Source organism: Callorhinus ursinus, unplaced genomic scaffold, assembly GCF_003265705.2.
Source record: "Callorhinus ursinus isolate GAN/ISIS: 27379988/994484 unplaced genomic scaffold, GSC_fseal_2.0 scaffold10, whole genome shotgun sequence".
Lineage (NCBI taxonomy): Eukaryota > Metazoa > Chordata > Mammalia > Carnivora > Otariidae > Callorhinus > Callorhinus ursinus.
Genome location: NW_027397072.1, coordinates 32,439,914 through 32,463,647, shown reverse-complemented (window position 1 = coordinate 32,463,647; position 23,734 = coordinate 32,439,914). Strand labels below are relative to the sequence as shown.

Genomic DNA, 23,734 nt, shown 5'->3' with positions numbered 1-23,734 from the left:
TTCACAAGAACTGAAGGCACCTCTGGAATTTTAAAACTGATTAGTATTTTCTACAAGGTTAAAACTAATTTTTTTCTATGATTTGCTAGTAATTTTTCATCACATATAGTGCTTCCGACATATTTGTGTTAATTTGAATAAAGTGAATTTTTTTCAAGGTAGTTTCTAAACTTAGAAAATCAAAATGATTTATTAAATCAAGGTTTTTACATTAGAAGATAATTACTTAGGAATTGAGGGGTTTTGTTTTTCTACTTTGAGGAGTTTTCCATTATGCTCTCTCTTCCTTTGGTTATTATTATATTGCACCTCATTTGTTGGCCAAAAGGTCTTCTGAGTCTAGTATAAGTTGTATTTTACAAAGACATTATACTATAGCCATTCTTCCTTTACCGTATCAGTTGTAGAGCAACTAACGTACAACCTTAGCTTTCAAGTACCTTGAAAAGCTGTTGTTCTCAGTTGCTGAGTTTACAGTAAAGCTAAAATTAGCCCCATTGTGCAAAAGACTTTAAAAATTAACCTTTTTGATGAAAATCATTTAAAAATTATACTGCATGCTTTTCTGTCTTCTTAAAATAGATTACATTGAGTTTAACTGGACCTTTTCATGATGACTCAGAGTTGCAACTATGAGCTTGATTTATTATACCTACATTATAATACCTACAGTTGGAGTTAGCTATTACCAGCCCCAAGAATGGAGTCAGGGAGTTTCTTTCTTCACATAGAGTTTATCTGTCCCTCTTTTTCTCCCAGCTGCCACTTGGTGCTGTTGATTTTCTGTCTTCTTATATAGCACATCTCCATCTAGCTGTCTAACTTGATAATCTTAAATTCCTCTGGCCATGGAAACTGACCACCAAGCTTTAAAAATATATGTAAGGGGGCACCTGGGTGGCTCAGTCGGTTAAGCGTCTGCCTTCGGCTCAGGTCATGATCCTAGGGTCCTGGGATTGAGGCTCACTTCAGGCTCCCTGCTCATGGGAAGCTTGCTTCTCCCTCTCCCGTTGCCCCTCCCCCTGCTCATGCTCTCTCTCTCTGTCAAATAAATAAAATCTCTAAAAAAAAATAAAAATATATGTAAGGTGCAAGAGCCTCCAAGGAATGTAAAGCACACAAATTTTAATGTATTCACTTATTTTTATATCATTTTGTCAGAATAGAGACATTTGTAGCTCATTTGAGCTTATTTGTAGCTGGGTTCAATTCTTCAAATTTTACTGAATATACCAGATGCGCAGAAAGTTTCCTAGTATATACATGAGACAAAATTGAATAACGTATTACCTCTTCCTTTAAGGAATTTCTATAGAGGAAGATGTTACCTCTAAGAGTACTTTACCTCTGGGCTGTTATTTCACGTAACTTTGTTATAGTCAGTCTTCAGTGTTAGTAGCACTCACCATTGGGTCCTTCCCACTTTCAGTTTTGTTATCAAGAAGTCAGTTATTATAAAATCTACTCTTAATTCTCTTATTTCCTGGCAGGAAATCTGAGAACCTTTTTTGCATGATAAGATTTTGTATGTGTATTAGTACTAGTTCTTCTACTGTAAAGTGAGCACAAATGAAACTTCCTTTGAGCATCTTGTAATGTCCCGTGGTTCTCACTATAAATCTAGGTACTCACTGTATTGAACTGTAAAGCTTCTTTAGTAAAGCATAAGCTTTAGAATCTAGGTAGACTTGAATTTAAATCCTGCCTTGTTCACTTACTAGGTTTGGAACCTTGAATAAATTATATAACCTTTCATCTATAAAATGGAACCAATATACCTATCTTGTAAAGTTGTTTTTAAAATGATAAATTATGTATGTATAGTATTCATGGTTTCTGGCACCTAGTAGGCTCTTAATAACTAGATCTGTTGTCATCATTGTTAGGCATGGTAAATTGAACTGTTTGTAATGTACCCTAAAATATCTTACATTAATTACATTGAGAATGTTGGTTCACTTAAGATTCTAGTTAACTGGGTGCTGGCATATAAATTTTACTTATTGTAAAATCATGACTAAAAGTAAGGTAAATCTATATAGATCACTGTAGGAAGTTCTAAACTTTTATAACATTTCAGTGTGCTACTCACAACTATTTTGAGTAGTTTCATTATTGTTAACCCTCAGCTGTACTTAGTAGTTGATCTCGTATTGACTGTGTAGTATTCTTTACAGTCTTTCAGAACCTTGCAGTCAGTTAATCCTCCTGGGTTTTGTCGGATTCAGTAGATTAACCCCTAAGTAATCTTGGGATGCAGGGGACAAGTTCACAAGTGTGGACTGGGAACATTAAGCTTGTTGCAGTGGAAATTGATTCAGGTTTTCTTAAACTCTAAAAAGCACTTTGGTTCAAGCAGTTTACTTAATTTAAAGGTGTGGGGAATTTTTGTTTTGTTTTAAGCTGTATGAAATTTCACTGTATATGAAAGCGGTATTTTTATAAATATTAATGTAATGCATGAATTGGAACGTAAAACTCTTCCCAATATGAACGTAGGTGAGGGAAACAATAGGTGCTTTAACCCAAAGTTTGAAATCAAGGTATTCTAGATCATCATTGTCATTTAGTGCCTCAATATCTGGCAAATTTCTGTCATTGTTTAGGTACCATAATATTAACAAAATTCTAATTCATACAGATAATGTACTTACAAGTGGTAACAAATTTTAACAGCTTCTCTTGCAAGCTCAGAATACTTTTTAGTGAAACTGATCCAGAATCATAAAAGAGAAATAGATTTTTTTTTCAAAGTTGAATCGCTATGAACACTACAGTTAGACTAAGACACTAGATTAGAATTCTTTCTTCCTAGAATTGCTAACTCTGTGACCTTAAGGAAATTATTAAATCTAACCCTCAGATTTCTGTGCTGTGACCTATCTCATGGCATTATCAGAGGGACTGACATAGAACGTGTGAAATTCAGGGCAAACAGTATGGTCTTATTAGTAAATGTTAGCAATAGTTATTAAAGATTTTTACAAATATAAACAGCATATAAAACATATTAAAAGCTAAAATTACGGTACCTCAGCATTATATGTTTGGTTATTACTCAGTTGCCAATTGTACAGGACAGGAACATCCATCGAGGTTATTCTGAGCTTGCGTGCCTGGGTGGCTTCGTCGGTTAATTGTCTGCCTTCGGCTCAGGTCATGATCCCAGGGTTCTTGGATCGAGTCCCACATCAGACCCCCTACTCAGCAGGGAGTCTGCCTCTCCCTCTGCTCCTCACCCCTGCTCATGTTCTCTCTCTAATTAAATAAATAATCTAGAAAAAAGATTATTCTGAGCTTGTTTGAAATGGTATTGAACATCACATGCAGGCTTTACTGTTTTATTACCAGCAAAACACAGCTTTTTTTTTTTTTAAGACGTGCAGAGCAATGACATCTAATCTGTGACACATTTATACATGTAAAAAGTTTAAATATGTGTACAGAAATGGAGAAGTATAATTTGATGTTTGTACAACCTTGCACTAACAGTCTGTTTTATCAACTTTCATTATAAAAGACACTTGAGTTTATGTGTATTTTTTAAATTTTAGTTTTAAAAAATAATTTTAAATGGATTTTTACATATTAAGGTTGAATCAGATGTTTGCAGAATCCCTAAAGGACCTTTGCCAGAAAATCTATATCCCATTCTTCCTGAGTAGAGAAATAAAAGTGTCTAAAAAAAGTTCTTAAAAATTGTTTTAGTGGTAAGACAACATTTTACATAGCTTAAATTTATTATATGTGCTAAAAATATCTTCCCTCAGTTTATGGCTTATCTTCTTACTTTCTTAGTGGTATCCTTTGGTAAACCAAAGTTATCAGTATATTCAGCAAATTCATTCAACAAATTACCACCTGTAGTTTAAGGTGGTAGGATCCATCCATGAAAAAGTATCAAAGTTTATTAATATTTTCCTGTATAATTTGTTCTTTTTGCATTTTTTAAAGAAATCCCAAAGTCTATTCTAAATATTTTATAGTCTTGTTTTTCCATACTTTGATAAATCCTTAATCTATTTGGAATTGATTGGAGGAGGGATGAGAAGCAGATCAAATGTATTGTTATTTTTAATAGATGACCTAGTAGGTTTAACAACTCATCCTTTCTCCACTGATCTGTAATGATACCATTATCATATACTAACTTCACCTACATGTATTATATATTCATTTTCATTTACATTTAGGAAATTTGCTGTATCAGCAAAAATCCCTGAAACCAAGTGGTGTCAGAAATGTTGTGTTGGTAAGTAAACCGTTCCATAACAGGTAGCTCTCCTGCTTTACAGAGTAGATAAGAAAACTCTATGAGGCTCATTTTTAAATTTAGTATAAAACAGTACTTCTCCAGGGCATTCTGCCAGTAATAGTTTCTTTTTCCCCCTTAAGTAAAACAAATGTCTTGGCCATTCAGTCTCCATGTAAACTAAACCTAATATAGTACCTTGCACATAACAGTTGTTTTGCAGATAATTTATTGACTGGATAAATGGAGAAAGTAGGATGACTTTTTATTACAGCACTTTATCATACCCTGTTCTCCAGGGGGCCTGTTCCTTTTCATTCACATGCTGCTCAGTAATGGCTTATGAGACTGCATTTACTCATTCAGCATATATTTTCATGCCTTTAATATGTGAAACCTTATGCCTGTGAAGTGAAAGTTATAGTCTCCCTGTTCACACACCACCATCCTAAATTCCTCTTCCACCTCCGTCACAGCCAGCTGTTTTATTTGCATATAGCAAAAGCAAAAGAGAGTTTCCTTTCCTTCCCTTCAAAACCTCTGAGGCTTTATTACTTGTAAATCTGTATTTTGAGATTTGATTAATAATGTCTTCATGTTGCTAGAACCAAAGCATCACTGCCTCTGAACATTACTACCAAAAGCACCCTTAGTCACCTGTCCCTAAATGTGCTAAATCTGTCCATTTGGCAACTTCTCCCAGATCTACTTAGGATCCTTCCTTTGGGATCTTGCTGCCTCACCTAATCTCCCTGCTACCATGAGACCTAAAATCCTTTCCACCGCCAGACCCCATAACAACCACCAGTTTCATTTGTGCATAAGACAAAAATCCTGCATGTGATGGCGGAGTTTCCAGCTCTTACTGAAAGTGTTTTCACCCTACAATCTAATTAAGAAATTGAACTGGCAGCCAGCTTTTGTTTGTTTGTGTTCAGAGCATGCAACTACTATTGTTAGGACTTTGTATTATAAGATAACTTACGTATACTTTTTTGCCTTGACAGTGCGAAATCCTTACACAGGCCATAAGTACCTATGTGGGGCACTTCAGACTAGCATTGTTTTATTAGAATGGGTTGAACCAATGCAGAAATTTATGTTAATTAAGGTAAGCATGAAAAGCACCCTAAGTCATTCTTAGTATAAAAGCTTCATTAAGTCAGTTTTCCTGTTCTTTCAAAAAAAAATTTTTTTTTCTTTTTTCCCGTTTCTTCTCAAGTTAATTTCGTGATTTTGGATTATGTGGCAGGGTAGTGAAAATCTGCCTGATTGTAAGGAAATCAGTTGGCCAGATAAAAGTTTTAAAAGAGACTAGAGAAATAGTTCAGGGAGATGGCAGTAGGAGCGAGAAATAGCCTCTCACATATAGTCTCATGTCCCGAACAGGAGGTGTTAAGAAGGTTGACCTGCTCCGTCACAGCAGAGAAACAGCCCACAGGTTGGCATTTGGCCTAAGAGGACTAGGGATAACCATACAGAGAGGGAACTTACAACTTTATTTGGGTTATATGGCTAGGTGTTAATTTGCCCAGGCCTTCCCATGGATAGTTTTTTATGCCTACGTTTCTCTAGCATCTTCAATGAATATTCTTTAAAATAGTTAATATTACTCAGCTGTAACTTAAAATTGGAGGAAAAACTAATAAAGTGGTTCACTCACACCAGGGAGATACCAAATGAATTTTTAAAGCTGTTTTCTTTGCTATTTTATATAAATTAAGTAGTCTTATTTCCTGAACATTTGAGATCTCCCTAGAACTTGGGGTCAGAATATAATTGGAATGGATTCTTCCTAAATTTTACAATACAGCATTAGGGTATTTAAATCATTGGATTCCTGTTACCTAAATTTCTATACGTGACTAAGGAATCTATTTTTATTTTCATATCACCATTTATTAACCTCAACATTAAGTAGGGCTAAAGAAATAGAAAAATAGCTTCGAGAATCTTGAACTCATTGAGGTGCTATTGCCACAAATCACTGAAACAAAAATTGTTTAAACCAAAAGTTGAAGGGGAAAAAATAAATAGCCTTATAAACGATCTAAAGCAGAGCTTCTGAATACAGCCCATTTACGGCAAAAACTGTTTTGTTCTTAGCTCCTCTTTGTTCTTGCCTATTTGACAAAAGCACGCCTTCTCCTAGATGGAGTGCTAAAGTGTACATGGTTTGATTTTTCTGCAGCCCTGCCCTTCCCTGTCTTCTTCCTACCTTCCCCCCTTTAGTCCATTTTAGATACATCCTCTCTATTCCTTTCATTCCTAACCTCTATCAGAATGAAAAATAATTTCATTGTATCAGTGTTGAGATACAGTCTGATTAAACCTTAGGATGAATGAATTTTTTGTGTTACCTGATATGTTACACCACTTATCCTAACATAACGAAAGACCCTTTTCTCTATTAAAGGAGTTTTAGGTATGAAGAACATGCAGGAGAAAATATATAATTGAAGACATGGGAAGCGTAAAAATTATCTATCCATATCTTCTCTTTTCCACAACTTCTCTAGTCCTGGGGAGCCTGGCCCTGACTAATTAATGAGGCCTGTTGCCAGTGTTCTAAGATACTGCACTTAGAATACTATCTCCCTCAAGACTTCGTGCCTTCCCACTTTCCTTAAACTCCCTGAGCTCTCTGTAGGCTCTTACCCTGAATCTTAACCCAGCTCTGCTTCCCCTGTCTACTTCAAGATATTGTGGGTATTTTGTTTCTGTATTTGACTTTATTGTGATTAGTATTTATGGTGTTTCTATTCTACAGTCTTATAAACATTTTTATTCTTTCTATAGTCTTCCTTCCTCCTAATGACATTTCTGACAGAGTTTTTGCTTTATTAGACTACATTTTCATCATAAATAAAAGTTAGAAACTAAAGACCTTGCCAGCAAACAATTACGTACTTATTACAAAAACCAGGCACAGTGCTTTTTAACTAGTTAGACAAAAATGAGTAAGATACAGTCATTGGCCTCAAAGACCAATACCAATAGCAGCTGGATTTAGAGCTCTTAGGTGGCAGTCCTCTTCTGTTAATGACTTAAAACACATTATTAGAAGCTAAATAGAATTATTCAGTATCTCTTGGTTTTTTTAATTTTCTGACAAAATAAGCAGAGGCATTGTTTTCTGCTTTATTGCTCTTCTCACATTTCAAAGAGAGTTATCTTAAATATTTTGCCTTATTAAAAATCTGACCAATTGTAGTCAAAGCCTATTCTTCAGGTAATAGGAAAGCTTCTAGAGAGGGGGTTTGGAGAGTGTTGATGAGGAGTGTCTGCACCCATGGGGTGGAGGCGCTCTGGCAGCCCCAGGGAAGAAGGGATTTGGATAGGAAGAGCAGGTGCACAGACAGCTTCCCCTTCTAGCCCCAAGGACCACGTCGGGTTTTCTGACACTGTAAGAATAGTAGTTATGATAGCCCCATTTCACCTGTTTGTTTTCTCCAGACTTTACTTTCTTTAGAATTTACCAGTTGCCAGATTAAAAAATAGATTCAGTAGCTTTGTTAAATACTAGTAATGCTAACCTTTTGGGAAATGAAATGAAAATACAGCCCATTTGTAAGAGCAACAAAAATATAAATATATTAACAGTGAACTTATTAAAGTATGTATAAGACCGATATTTTTATGAAAACAACCTTTTACTGTGAAGAATATCGCTAACACCTCAGAAATCCCCATGGTACCCCCTGCCAAGTCAGCTCCCTTGCTTTCCATTTTTACTATATGAACATGCATCCCTCAACATTAGAATTAATTTTACCTGATTTTTCAACAGTATGTAAGTGGAATCATAAAGTATGTATTCATTCATGTCTGGCTTTTGTGCAGCAGCATATTTATCTCATTGGATATAGCTATAGTTCATTCATTTTCATTGCTCTGTAATTTCCCATTGTGTGAATATGCCGAATATGCCATCGCTTTATCTATCTGCTGTTGATGGGCATTTGGGTTACTTCCAGTTCTGTTATTTGAACAATACTGCTGTGAACATTTTTGCATATGCCTCCTGTGCATGTGCACATTCATATTCTCTGGAACGTATAACCAGAGCATCATTGCAGGTCTCAAAGGGGTGCATATCTTCAGCAGGAACAGATGATGTAGTTAACCAGGGTGGCCATACTGTATAGGTCATGCTCCCATCACTTTGTGAGCATTTGTCTGCTCCTCTCCTTTCAGGTGGATATATATAGTCTCTCGTAGTTTAATTTCCTGATTACTGATGATGTTAATGTTCTCCATCTATTTTTCTAAACTTAAAAAATATGAATTTATTTAGTCTCTTTGTAGCAATATAAAAATAATTTTGAAGTTACATAAAATTAAAATTGGTTGCATCATAACTGTGAGTTCATGAATAGTCACTTAAGCTATAAGACTAAATTTCTCTTATTTGTGGTTTTTTTCCTGTCCACTTACAAGAGGAGTGTTTCTTGTAGTTAGCATTTCAGTGCTCTTACCCATGTTTGCTTGTTTGGATAAGAAGACTGGGAGGATAACTGAAGCGCATCAGATTGGGTGGCAGGAGACTGCCACAAAGGGCTGGGGGACCCTGAGCCAGTCACTAAATTTCTGGTTCTCTGTTTCCACCTCTGAAAAGAGAGGGTTGAACAGGTGATTTATAAGTTCCCTTCCAGCCCTAATGTCCTAAAATTATGTGACCTTTAACTTTAAAAAATTTTACGGTGCTAAACCTAAAATCAAATACTTCATAATTTGTATTTTTCTGCATATCCAAAGTTTCTGTGACAAGAAGCAGTGTTTTTAGTAGACAGTTATTTTCTATATTTTCATAAAACTAAAAATTCTTAATTGTGTTCTCATGAAATGATTTGGCTTTTGTTTCCTTTGTTTAATGTATTTTCATTTCTCTCTCTAGCACATAGATTTTCCTATACCGTGTCCACTTAGAATGTTTGAGATGCTGGTAGTTCCGGAGCAGGAGTACCCTTTAGTCTGTGTTGGTGTCAGTAGAGGGAGAGACTTCAACCAAGTGGTTCGATTTGAAACGGTCAATCCAAACTCTACCTCTTCGTGGTTTACAGAATCAGGTTTGTGATTTTTGTTGAATTATTAAGGCCAGTACATTTGATTTTATAAATAATAAGTTTACCGTATCTCTCATTAGGCAAAAACAGTGCATAAAAATCCAATCTAGAATAATTTATGAAACTGGAAAAAGAGAAGGTGGCTTGCTTTAAAATAGTGAATTTGTTTGAGGCATTTAAAACATCATGCATTCCCCAACCTGAGTATGCACCAGAATCCCCCAGAGGCTTGCTGGTCTCCACTGCCAGAGTTCTTCATTCAGTAGATCTGGAGTGGGGCCTGCGAATTTTCATTTCTGTATGTTCCCAGGTGGCACTGATGATGATGATACGGCAACCACACTTTGAGAACTACACATATACACATATGTCAGGCCTAGAAAAGTTGACTTAAATAAAAGGAAAAACTGCATTGAGTATAGTTTATTTTCCATTATATTCCTGCATTGATAACACAGGTACTATGCAATAACTTTAATAAATGTTTAATGATTTGTAATTAGGATATAAATTATAACTAAACAGCCCCTTCTGAAATACTAGAGGGTATTTGAAAATAATTCTTTTATATAAATTGTTTCCTTAAATTTTGATCTGTGTTGTCCAGTTACATAGCAGATCTTTCCTTCATAGCTAGTATCTTAGGAAATATTTCCAATTAATGAGTTTTTTACAGAAATTTGATTATAGTTTGAAACCTTCAATTTTGTTGTTGCAGTCAGTACACATTAGTAAAGCTTGTTTCGTGGTAAATAAATCTGATTAAACTTTTACACTTTAAAAAAGTGACCTGAACGATCTTTTTTTATTTTTAAAGCACCGTGTTTATTATGGAGCTCTTTTTGCTCTTTTTCCCTTAAAAAATAACATTGTACAGTGTTTTGCTCTAAAATAGTGGCCATTTTAGAAGGCACTTTTTACTTATTTAGAGAGCGGGGGGGAGGGGCAGAGGGGTAGAGCGACGGTGGGGAGAGAGAGGGAGAGAATCTTAACTGGGCTTCATGCACAGTGCAGAGCCCTATGCAGGGCTCAGTCTCATGACCCTGAGATCATGGCCTGAGCCAAAACCAAGAGTCATTCACTTAACCAACTGAGCCACCCAGGTGACCCTAAAAGGCAATTTTTAAAGGTCTTGCAGAGGCCCTCTGTCAGAGTCTTTGGGTTCTTAGGGAAATATTAAGAAGCCAGTTTGGCAATAAATACTGATTAGTTAGGAGGTTTTTGGAAGCGTGAATGTTCACAGAAGGAAAGAAATTAAGAGTTTAGGTTTTTTTGGCAGTGAAAAAAGTCACAAACACATTCATAAAAACCTAGAGACAATTACATGACTTACTGAAGCCCAGGACACTTGAAACAGCTTTCCTTTAAGGATACATTGTTGAAGGAAAACATGGTTGGCCCCTGGCAACATATGTGGCTTCTCTGGCTCCCCCAAATTGTATTGCATTCTCCCCTAGACACCCATCTTCCCTTTCAGACAGCGGGTGCACTTCTGCTTTCCTGATCTCTTCTTCCCTATTTAACAGGAAGGCATTGTTGGGTGACTGGTACTTTATTGTTAGTGAATTTCATTTCATGCCTTATTTCTCCCAAGCATTTTAATTTTAAATCTTTTTCTACTAATTGTTAAATGAGGGGCTTAATCTCTGCGCAAAAGAATTTTATACAGCTGTGGGTACCTTCCTTCTTTGGAACTTTTTACTTCATTCTCTTACTGTAAGGAAATCCCTTTGTTAGAGGTTAAATATGGTAAGTATAACTCATCTCTGGTTTTGAGATGATGAGATAAAAATTGAGAGAGAAAGTATAGTTAGACTTCAGAATCATATGAAATTCTAAGCCAGTGGTTTCCTAACCTCTGCTGCAGTTTAGAATCTACCTTCGGAGGCTTTTAAAATGCCTAATACCTCAAGTCATACACACTGCCAATTAAATAAGAAAACCTAGACGTGGCAGCTAGGCATCAGTATTTTTTAAAGATCTCTAGATGATTCCAGTGGTAACTAATTGATACAAGTGGTTGGTAAAAGCTTACTTTACTGACTTTCTCTCTAGTAATGCTCAACTGGCTTCCTGAACTGAAGTAGATTGTATAGATATGTTCAGATTGTTAACTTTCACTCGTGTGTATGAGCTACGAAGATCTGATTTGCAGGAGATCTATTCTATGTTCTTTCTTGCTTTTTTTAAGATTTTTGTTTATTTGACAGAGAGACACAGTGAGAGAGGGAACACAAGTAGGGGGAGTGGCAGAGGGAGAAGCAGGCTTCCCGCAGAGCAGGGAGCCCGATGTGGGGCTTGATCCCAGGACCCTGGGATCATGACCTGAGCCGAAGACAGACACTTAACGACTGAGCCACCCAGGCACCCCCATGTTCTTTCAACCCTGCTTGGTTACAGAAGTACCAGATCTAAAATACGTTTGAAGGTCTGAAATATGGCAGTCCTTGGATGGCCTAGGACTAAATACTATGGGAAATAGAAAACGGTAGACTATACGTTATCAGACTCATTCTGCAGGAAATATAAGGCCAGAAACAAAGGCCTATAGCTCAGCAATTTCAGTTTTAATGTTCATACGGAGTTTAGGATATCCTGCTTTTCACTTTATGGCAAATCATCAAACATTCTCAGTTTGTAAGAACTTTGATAAATCATTATAATAAAAATTATGCCTCTTTGTATTTTGGTAATACTTAATACTTCTCAAAATATTTCAGTATTTCTTTTAATTCATTTGTACTTGAAATAATTTGTTTGAGTCTCTGATTCATTCACTTAATAAATACTTATTTCATGTGGTGCTAGGCACTACCATATAATGATGTACAAAGCCTAGTCCCTGGCCTTCTGAGCATAAAAGCAAAAATCATTCATAACCATAATATAGAAGATTAGACTCCTGATTTCACATATAAATGGAAACAATGACATCACCAGTAGTAAGGACCAGGGTTAGCGCTCCATCGAGCACTCACTTCATTTAGCAGTGCATTAGTTTAGACCCAAGCAGCCTGGTTCACCCACTGCATATGTATAACTAAAAATTTAAATCCATTTCAGATTCAGTGATGTTCAGAATTCTTGTTTTTACATCTCTGTGCTTTCAATATTACTTTTTTGTGTAAGCTTATTGAGTTTGTTTGTGTTACAGATAGCCCACAGACAAGCGTTACTCATGTAACCCAACTGGAGAGAGATACCATTCTTGTATGCTTGGACTGTAAGTTTTTATTTATGAACATCTTATTTTAACACATTTTTTTTTATCTTAGTTTCTGAGTGACTTTTCCCCACCTTCTTTAGGTTGTATAAAAATAGTAAATCTTCAAGGAAGATTAAAATCTAGCAGAAAATTATCATCCGAACTCACCTTTGATTTCCAGATTGAATCAATAGGTGAGTGAAAGTTTTGTATTTCTTGTTTGATTGCAGTAAGAGCTGCTTAAAATAACTTACCTGATAATTATCTGAAATTACAGAAACATACTACTAAGGACACATTGTTTTTAAATACAGGATGTAATGAATATGAGGTCAGTATCAATCTTCACTTTTATACATTCTCTGAAATAGTTTAATAACTGATATAATCTATAAATAATGTTACCCTCCTTAGAGGCTTGACATTTCAAAAGAAATAAATAAGTTATTTTTCATAACACAGTTATGAATTCCCATTTCCTCCAAACTTCTATAGAGTTTCCCTATAAGTATTTAAAATTTAGGCCTTAGGGTACTGTGTTGTGTTTTTGCTATTGTATCTGCTGATCAGAGCGTTTTAAGCATCCCCGTAAGGAGATCATGGAATCTCCTTGTCATTCTCACATTTTGCTTGACTCTAGAGTGTTTTCTGAAAAAGGATTTCTTACAGACTCAGTATTCTAAAATGATTAGATTCCAAAAAAATTAGGTAAGAATGATCATAGATGGTGCTTGGAAAATGAATGAGAGCTAATTCAGTATTTAACTAGACACAATTTTTTTGGTCTTCATTATCAGTGAAAGATATTTGCACATATATATGTTGGTCGAGTGTAGGACCAAGGGCAGATAGTTCATTTGTCTTATTCCTAGTTCTATTTTTACTCTCTCGTCCAACTAGAATGTCTCTCTACCAGCAGGCAAATGCTGATCATAATAATGAGGGAAATCTCTTCAAGATGTTAAAATGGAATCCATGCTTAAAAACACATAGCCAGAGCCAAAAAGTAAGATAAATAACAGAAACTCTAAGCAGTATGCAGGCCTGAAGCCAACAGAGGTGCTGGGCTCCTGGTGATAAGACTAAAAGTATCCCACAGGAGATGGGAACCAGAACCAGGTTCCTTGCCTGAGGTGCCTAGTAACCAAGATTCTCCCCACCTAAGCCCTGATGGATTTCTAGGAGATTTTATCCACCCTTAAAAAAGAGAAATGATCCCTATCCTATACAAACCATTTCAGATTATTGACAAAGAAGGAATGCTGAACAAATCAGTGTTTAACACTGATACTAAAATCAAGCAAGATTAGTACAGAAAACAAAATTATCCAGTCTCATGAAAATAAATTTTGAAAAAATCTAAACAAAGTACTAACAAATACAGTTCCACATCATCAAATAATAGACTTTATCTCAGGAAAGTAAGGATGGTTCATTCAGCATCAGAAAATTTGTTTATGTAATATAGCACATTAAATTTTAAAAGCAAAAGGTCACGTAATTTTTCAGTAAATACACAAAACGAATACAAGTCATTCGTGATTTAAGAAAAAACAGCTTCTTAGATTAGGAATAGAAGGAAATGTTCTTTGTCTAGCAAAGCTTATTAAAAAATATTCATATTTCAATGGTCAAACTCCCATTAAAGTCAAGAACAAGATAAGAATACCTGCTGTCATCACATCTCAATATTATCTCACTGGACAAAAAAAGGAAACCATGAGGATTAGAAAGAAAAAAGTAAAAGATCCTTTTTTGCTAATGGTATGATTATCTGTATAGAATGTATAGTTCTCTGAGTAAACTAATGAACCAGTAGGAGAATTCAGTTCCTGGATGTGACTAACACAAATGAATAGCTTTTCAATGTGCCCATATTACGAAATTTTTGATAGGAAAAGATCTCATTGACAATGGCAATAAAATATGTGGAAATAAATGTAATCAAAACATGTTTAAAACCATTATCAGGGAAATTCCAAATTATTGTTTAAAAACATAAAAGAAGATTTGAACAAATGAAGAACTATACCATGTCCATGGTTAGAAAGACTGAATATGAGAAAGGTTTCAGTTCTTTATACGTTAAACCACACATTTGGTACATTTACAATAAAAATCCTAATAAGATGTTTTGTGCCACTTGATAAGCTGATCTGAAAACTTATATGGAAGAACCAAAGGCCAAGAACAGTAAAATAAATTTTGACGAATACTTGCCCTGTTCCATATTGAAACTTTGACAAAGCCATAGTGATTAAGACAGTGTGGGATCAACATAGGGATAAATAAATAGAACAGTGGCACTAGAATAGAAGGCTCAGAAATGGGCCCACATGTAAATGGAAATTTATAGCATAATATGTCGGTGGAAAATGGGAGACGTTCAGCAGATGATGCTGGTACAATTGGTTATCCTCAGGAAAGAAGATTAGATGTTTTCCTCACTGAATCCACACAAAAATATGTATTTAAATATGTAAATATTAAAAACAACACTAATATTTTTAGAAAGTACATATGCCTGTGTCCCAGTAATTCTGTTTCTAGAATTAGAAAATTTGCACATGTATTCAAAAAGAGGCACAGAATGTTTATTATAGATGGTAATAACAAAAAACTAGAAACAATTTTATGTTCATCAGATCACATGTATGAAAGTTGGAAACATTCAATATAAAGTTTGATATTGTGTAGTAATAGTAAAAACAGGCATGAGAATGACAAGCACCAAATTTATAATAGTGGTTATGTCAGGGTGGCAAGGGGCTGGAAAGGGATTACAGGGGGTTGTATATGGATGCCAGCTATATTTGGTTTTACTTAAAACAAAAGGCAAATGTGATAAAATGTTAGGATTTGATGGTAAATACATATGTTTCTTGCTATTCTCATATTTTCCTATATGTTTAAAATACCTTATTTCAAATATTGTCATTTTATCCAAACAAAAATGTCAATAAAACAATATTTTCAAAGAATTTTCCTTTTTCTTGCCAAAAAGATGAATAAGTTCTGTCTGGTATATGTATATTTTTAATTTCAAAAGTAAAGATGCCATGTAAATATGGAATAGCTGACATTAGTTATTAAACGAAGTATTGCTATGCAAGATAGAGGGACAAAATGATGCTTATCAGTTGAACTTTTGTACTATTAACAGTAACTGAGCTGTTCTTGCCTGCTAGTTTGCCTACAAGACAGTGTGCTAGCTTTCTGGAAACACGGAATGCAAGGTAGAAGTTTTAGATCTAATGAGGTAAGTAACCTTTTCAAAATTGTGTCCATTAAATAGTCATGAAACTGTCAAATTCTATTCAAGCAATTTTCTTTAACTTTGGAAAACTCTTAAATGATGCAAGGAATACTTGATACACTCACTGTATTGATATTTACTATATTCAGCCTGGTAATTAAATTAATAGCACATACTCTGCAGCGCCTCTTTCTCCATTCACTCAGACAACTTCAGTGCGTATTTTATGTGCAGCCAGATACTCTTAGGCTTAGAACAAGAAGTTCCTAATACTGCTAAAAGTGATTTCCTTTTAACTCTCTGAGACCATCACTTGGAACAACAGTGTAGATGCTGGCTCTCTGTCTTGAGGCAACTTTCTACTTTGTATTTCAGAAATAATGACCAGAGTGGGTTTATAAGTAAAGGATTGCACATTCCTTTTTAGCCCCCTTGCCTCCTGTGTCTCTTACCTTGAATCACTTGACATTTGTTTGTAAGATTCTTTACCTTCCCCCCCTTTTTAATAGATGGTTTGGTAGAGACATGCCAATTGTATGTTCTGATTGGTTTGTTTTAAGATTTTATTTATTCATTCATTCATTTATTTTAGAGAAAGGAGAAAGAGAACATGAGCAGGGGAGGGGCAAAGGGAGAGAGAATCCCAAGCAGACTCTGAGCTGAGCACAGAATCCAACACCAGGCTCCACCTCATGACCATGAGATCATGACCTGAGCTGAAATCAAAAATCAGGCGCTTACCCGACTGAGCCACCCAGGTGCCCCGCCCCTGTTTCTTCCTACCTTAATTTAATTCCAGGAACAATTTAACTCCCAAGTCCTAGGACATACTAGGTTCTGCTCAGCATTTCCACAGTTCTGCCGGAAAGCACTGGGGTTACAAATGTGAGCAAGATGTGGTACTTGCCCCCAAGAATATCATAGGCAAGTGAAATCATCAGAAATTCTCCCAGAATCTCCAAACCAATCTCAGTAGTGTAACTTTCATTTTAGCACTGGAGGAAAAGGAGAACCTTAGGTACCTCAAGCAGGAAAGTAGCTCATTTGTATCCCAAACTGTCATTCTAAGCTCAGAGTATTTCTTCTAACCAAGTGGACATTTTAGCAGAGTGACCATGAGCATGAGTTCGAGTTGAAACGCCGGGTTCAAGTCTCTGCCCTGCTGTTCTGTAACTGTAGCCGTGGCATATCACTTAACTTCTCTTTGCCTATACTTTTCATTTGTGAATTGAGGATAACAAAATAGTACTTACTACATTGAGTTATTAAGATTAAATGAAAGGAAGCATATGATGTGCTTGGCATAGTGCCCATTTTATAGTGAGTTTTCAGGAAAAGTCAGGGGGCACCTTGTGGCTCAGTCAGTAGAGCGTGCATGCAACCTTGGGCTCCAGCTGGGTTGTAGAGATTACTTAAAAATTAAATATTTAAAGAGAAGAAAAGAAACGTCATAGCCAATATGTTTCTAGTAGTTATTCCAACAAGAGGGCTTCTCCAGAAGATGTTTTAAAATCACCTGGGGGAATTGAGCAGGGAGATAAGAACAGTCAACTAGTAAACACTAGGCAGAGAAAGAAAGACACCATAGGCAGGATATCAGAGCGCAGTTTAAGAAAAAGAAGATTGTCCAAAAAATCACCTGAGGGGCTTTTTCTTTTTCTTTTTTTAAGATTTTAGTTACTTATTTATCTGAAAGAGACAGAGAGAAAGAGAGTGCACAAGCAGGTGAAGAGGCAGAGAGAGAGGAGGAAGCAGGCAGCAGGGAGCCCGATGCAGGACGGGATCCCAGGACCCTAAGATCATGACCTGAGCCGAAGGAAGACACTTAACCCACTGAGCCACCCAGCCATCCCTGAGGGGCTTTTTCCAACTGTGCCAGCAGCCCTTACTTGATACTGCTCCTCCAAAAATGTTACATCCTTCCAGTAGGCAAACCCCAAAACGCATTGAAGATCAGTCATGATGAGCCACTGTTACTGTAGTGAGCATGTTGTATCCTTCAGGTGTGCTGGGTTCTGAAAGAGGTTGAGAATCGCTGGTGTTTCCAGAATATCTAATTGTAGAGGTACTAACGGAATACATTTAGTTTGGAAATCAAATTGTTTTTTCAGCCTACAAAATTGTGGGGAGAAGTTACTGCCATTATAATTTGGAATGTTTTACATTCAGTGAGCAACAAATAGTGGGTTTTTCTTTCTCCCGTAGACTTAATCTTTAATTCCCCAACTGGTAATGTGTCACACTGAGGACTTCTTAAAGGATATCTGCCATCAGAAAATACTATTCCAGGAGACTGGGAGAGATAGGGGAAAGAAAAATCATCTGTTGAGCACTGCCTTAGCTAGGCATTATACCCACTACTACTTCTGAGAACACTGCACAATACTGCTGCAGGGTAGAGCTTTTCCCTCCTGTTTTACAGAAGGCAAAACCATTTTCAGCAAATTACTACCTTGCCTAGTGGCCTAGTGTCATAGCTGCTAAGTGGGAGAACCAGGATTCAAATTCCAGTCTTGAGTTTGTCCCATCATACCACAGTGCAGCCTTGAAGTAAAAGGACCAGATCTAAGTGGCTTGCTGCTTCCATGGCCTTGCTATTAGCATTAACGTGACTGACAGAGGGTTCTGATAAATAAATGGACTGCGTGCTTGCTTTTCAGTTTTTCCCTTGAGGTCTGTAATTTAGTAAGTAAATAGTTTTCCTACTCTCCTATTTCATGATTAATTCAAAATTAGGCACGTTTTTCCTAGACTAACAAACTGATGTATCTGTGTGCTGACTTAACAAACTAACAGTCATGCAGGGATCTATTTTCATCTTAGGAATTAACGTTTCCTTTCTATAGAGTTATAAATTAAATGCCCATATAAAATTTTGTGCCTTTAATTCCAGAAATTAAGTTTATATTTTAATTGAACAGGTAACACAAGAAATTTCAGATAACACAAGAATTTTCCGACTGCTTGGATCTGACAGGTATGGAAAGGGGTTGTATTAAATACATAGTACTTAATGCGTTTTATAAATCCAACATGAAACTGATTTCTTTTTCAAGGGAATTGAAATTACTACAGTCATATATTCAACATTGTATTTTTCACACTAAAGAATTCACAAGTCAGGAAGTTATAAAGCCTTTGAGAATGCTCCTAATCTTCCAAGTAACAGGAATATATAGATCTGTCAGTACTAATTTTGCATTAAAGGTGTGTCTAAAGGATGATTTACAGCACAAGAAAGAGGAAATACCATATACTAACACATAAAATTTTTTGGTTTTAGTGCCAAATAGAATTTTTGGGTTCTATTCTGATACACTTTCTGATTCTTTTTTTTTTTTTTTAAGATTTTATTTATTTATTTGATGAGAGAGAGACAGCGAAAGAGGGAACACAAGGGGGAGTCAGGGAGGGAGAAGCAGGCTTCCCTTCGAGCAGGGAGCCCAATGCAGGGCTCGATCCCAGGACCCTGGGATCATGACCTGAGCTGAAGACAGACACTTAACGACTGAGTCACCCAGGCGCCCACATTTTCTGATTCTTGAATGACAGGTTGTTTTATACTTTGTGAGAATTAAGTTCCCCCAAATTATTCCAGATACGGGTTTTCCCCACCTCCGACTCTTTGAACAACACTGGCTTAGAGAGTGGTGGGCAGCGAAAGTACTTCTGGAGCTGGAACCGGTTCTTTAATCATAGTGATTTGCAAATCATTTTCTGCCCACAAATCAAATAAACAGCATTTATAGAGGCAGAAAATGAAGCAGCAATGGAAAATGTTTCTGCTAACATTAGTTTTCAAGAATAACTTTGTTTGTTATCACCTTTAGGGTCGTGGTTTTGGAAAGTAGGCCAACTGATAACCCCACAGCAAATAGCAACTTATACATCCTGGCGGGCCATGAGAACAGTTACTGAGGACGGCTGTGCTTCAACACAGTGTGAGAAAGAACGAACACAACTGCTGCAACGGGGACGAGGGCTTGCAACTGTCCGGAGCTGCGGTGCCCGGCTTCAGTCACTTGTAATTTATTGTGGCATGAGATGAGATGGGGAGGATTTTTGTTTTAAGTGGTATGGATATATTTAGCATATTGAACCACACAAGTGCTTAATTCATTGTTATGTAATCTTTGTACATACAGGGGTATTTTTCTGTGAAACTTCATATTGCTGAAGACATACACTAAGAATTTATGTAGATAATGTACTTTTATGAGATGTACAAGTAAGTGTCTTATCTGTACAGATGTAAATGTTGATGAAAATGCAATTGGGGTTAATATTTTAAGAATTCTTGGTATATTCTTGGGTGTGGCTATATTACAAAATGGGATGAATACATTTAACACTATTGTATTTTTATTATATGTAATTTAGTAATATGAATACAAATCTTGTAACTTTCAAAATTGTAATGGAGGCTATAATCATTTTATAATCTTGTTTTTAATTTTACTGCAAGTACACTGGTGTTTATATTTGCACAAAGTATTGATATGTGATGTATTAAGTCACAAAGGTAAGCTGTGACATTGTCAATATGCATTTGGCTCCACAACATGTTTTTTAAATGTATTTGGATTGTTTTCTATGTGAAACAAACCAATTAACCACCTGTTGTAGTAACTGGTCTTTTTATAATTAAGCAGAATCCTGTAAGATTGTTTGTCTGTGCTTAAAAACATACCTTTGAAAAAATTTTGAATCACAGAATAGCGCTACCGTGATGTAACACTGCAGTTATCTGAATTACAGTATGCACAAAGAATAAATAAGCATTATTAAAGAGTCCACACTAAACATTTCATAGAATCACATTGAAGAACTATAACATTCCATAGAGTGGAGTGGTTCAAATTTTAGTGAAATTTTTACTTTGGTTGGCCTTATTTTATAATCATTTTCATATTTCTTTTGACTTAGAGTATTAACACATGGCCAAAATAATTTAGTTACTACCTCATATAAACAATATAATGGTTACTACACATCCCAGGAACTTAGTTTTGGTTTAAAGTCATTTTTGATTGCTTTTTTCCAATGAAATATGTATATACCAAGTTTTAGCAAAATGCACACCTTGGCTCTTTTTTGGTATATGTTCTTTATATTTTAATGTGGATATATACACTAGGAACAAACTAAATTGTGATTTATGGTCTTCATTTATTTTAATTGATAATGCTTTTAAATATGTTCCTGATTGTACATAGTGTAAAATAAACATGTTTTTTAACATGCGGTTGTATAGTAGCTTGTCATCTGGCTTAATCTGTATAGAGTAAGACTAAAATATATTAAGGAGAAAAACAATTTTTTAATTATTCTGCATTGAATCCTACATATCCATTCTGGTTCCTCAGATCATATTTTTGATCTGTCATCTCAGTTTCATAAAGGGGTATCTTTTATAGAATATTCAGCTTTCTGATCAGGAAAACCAATTAAACATTCATAGTCTTAATGGAGCAGGTGTCGGCAAACAGCCTAATCCTGCTCACCACCCGTTTTTGTAAATAAAGTTTTATTGGAACACCACACCACATCCTCATTTATGTGTTATCTTTGGCTGTGTTTATACTACGGTGACAGAGGTGAGTGGTTGCAAGAAAGCCGTATGGCTTACAGAGCCTTAAATATTTACCATCTGACCCTGTATAGAGCAAGTTTGCCGACCCCTGGGTTACAGAAAGGAACAGGAGAGTGTTGGGGAATGCAGTTCTAGAGACTAAAAACGGGGACAGGTGGGAAGAACTGGGTGGTGCATCATGAGGCACCATTTCTACCTTTGCTAGTGCACTACCCTTCTCTGTGACTTCAGGTAATTTATTGACTCTAGAACAGTTTCCTTATCTAAAAACATGACTTCTAAATCATATAGGTGTTAATAGTCATAGCAGTTGTGTATATGTATCACTCTTTTCCCAAATAAATACATTGTCACTGATCTTAGCATTAATGACTGAATAATGACTTTTAAAAACACATCTTTGCCAGTATAACATTATCGTCAACTTGTTGAAAAACAGAGACTCATGGAAAAGATTTTTCAAGAAATCAAGATTCCGTTCTTGGCATTTATTGACCAGGTTGTTGATCGTTTTTCTGGGCCACTGTTTTTTCTAATTTCCAAGTCCTATAAGTTATATAAATGGTCACATCTCAAAAAATTTAACAATCATATTTAACTGTCAAACACTTGGAATTATTTCCAGAAAATATACAACTGGTTTCTGTGTTACTCATGGGCTTTTTAAAAACATAGACCCCTGAAATCAATCTTTGGGGGCCAAGCCCAATAACCTATTTATTTTTATAAAGTCATGCAGATTATTCAGATGTGCAGGCTCTATGTGGGAAACATTGGTTGACCTGAATTTAAATCAGTTTTCTGACGGTGGTCCAAGGATCACATGCGTCAGAATAATCTTTGATGACTTAAAAATGCAAATTTTGTAGCTCTACCTAGTAACTTTTGATTAAGGATCTTTATTCACTCAAAAGGAAAAGAGCCACTCACCTAAATGTTGGAGAGAATATATTTCATCTTGATTGAAGTTCAAGCTATCTTATTAGCTAGTTTCTTAGACCGTAGTGTTGAGAAGAAGGAGATCAGTTGTTTGTGGGCCTGTTGGCTGTCATTCAGCTTACACTGATTTCAGGAGAGATTGGGAAAGAAAGGACAGATAGTTTTCACCATTACTAGAGAAAAAGGAAAATGTGTCTGTACAAAATAATGGGTAAGCACTAAGAGTATTACTTGAGGGAATATAGTAAGTGTCCAGTACCTATATCTGTGTGCTAGGTGTGATTCTACATACTTTACACAGATTGTCCCACGGAAGCCCCAAAACAGCCTAGTGGGTAGGTATTGTTAATGCTATTTTACAAATGAAGAAACAGGCACAGAAAGCTTAAATAACTTGCCAAAGAATATAACTGATAAGTGGTGGAGCTAAGATTTGAACCCAGGCCACTTGGTTCAAAGTGTATACCTTTAACTACTATACTAAAATATGTATTACACAGAATACAAGCAGTATATCCACTGCCCTCTAAAATATATGAAGCATTTTTCCCCCAGAAATTAGATGGATTTTCTCCAGGAGCTGGATTTCAAATTCTGATTTTCACAGTCTCTGCAACAAGAGAAATCAACTTCCTATCTTAATTTTTTGGCTTTACCAAGAAGCATTTCTTTATTCAAAGTGTTTCATATTAGAATAAAAGGATTTGCATAAAATTACAGTTAAAGCTTATTAAGTAAGTCTAGTCAAAACTCATTGCAAAGACTTTTTTTGTGAGATACTCCATTATTTAACCAACTTCGTATCACTTACAGTGTATCCAGGCACCTCACTGGTGCTGGAAAAAAGGATGGAAAAGCCATCATTTCTAGTATTCAAGGAGCCCACTTGAATGAAAAAAAAATTTTTTTAAGATACAAAAGGCTGCGCCTAATTATACTTTGGGGAAAAGAAAGCCTTTGTGTAGAAAGTTCTATATAAACCAGGTTGTTAACAGATGAAGGGTTTATCAAGTGCAGTACGAAAGGGTGGTGAGCGGCAGGCTAAACTAAGGTTCAAGGACTATGAATGCAGGTTCGTGGCGTAGTGACGCTAAATGCAGCTGAGCTTGGTGTAGAGAGCCTGGGCACAGCAACAGGCACAAAGCTAGAAAACAAGGTTGAGCCTGACTGTGGAGAGCTTCCTAACGAGAAAAGGAGCTAGAAGCTCCACTTAGGAACTGCAGCGATCTGACCCACGCCCGTGAAAACAGGCAGCTGGGTTTGTGCATAGGTGATCCCTTGTATCCTTACGGAGAATATTTTTTGTAGCATCATGAAGGCAGAAATGAGTAGATGTGAGTTTATGTAGATTTGGGTTTATTGGGAGAATGCTTGGTCTTGAAAGAGGAGATAAAAGGTTGTCTCTGGTTTTATTTTCGAAACA

At 36.0% G+C, this 23,734-nt stretch overlaps 1 protein-coding gene across 6 annotated transcripts in view; it reads left to right on the top strand.

The window, feature by feature from the left end:
- The window catches only part of MAP4K3 (mitogen-activated protein kinase kinase kinase kinase 3), a 186,282-nt gene extending 165,262 nt beyond the window's left edge, over positions 1-21,020 (top strand). For all 6 annotated transcript variants that reach the window (XM_025868110.2, XM_025868109.2, XM_025868112.2 and 3 more), the window contains 8 exons: positions 4,194-4,252; positions 5,260-5,363; positions 9,150-9,321; positions 12,473-12,541; positions 12,625-12,717; positions 15,712-15,782; positions 18,701-18,756; positions 19,610-21,020. In XM_025868110.2, coding sequence (XP_025723895.1) covers positions 4,194-4,252; positions 5,260-5,363; positions 9,150-9,321; positions 12,473-12,541; positions 12,625-12,717; positions 15,712-15,782; positions 18,701-18,756; positions 19,610-19,697 — 712 coding nt within the window. In that variant the 3' untranslated portion in view covers positions 19,698-21,020. The remainder of the gene's footprint in view (positions 1-4,193; positions 4,253-5,259; positions 5,364-9,149; positions 9,322-12,472; positions 12,542-12,624; positions 12,718-15,711; positions 15,783-18,700; positions 18,757-19,609) is intronic.
- Positions 21,021-23,734: the final 2,714 nt, after the last annotated feature.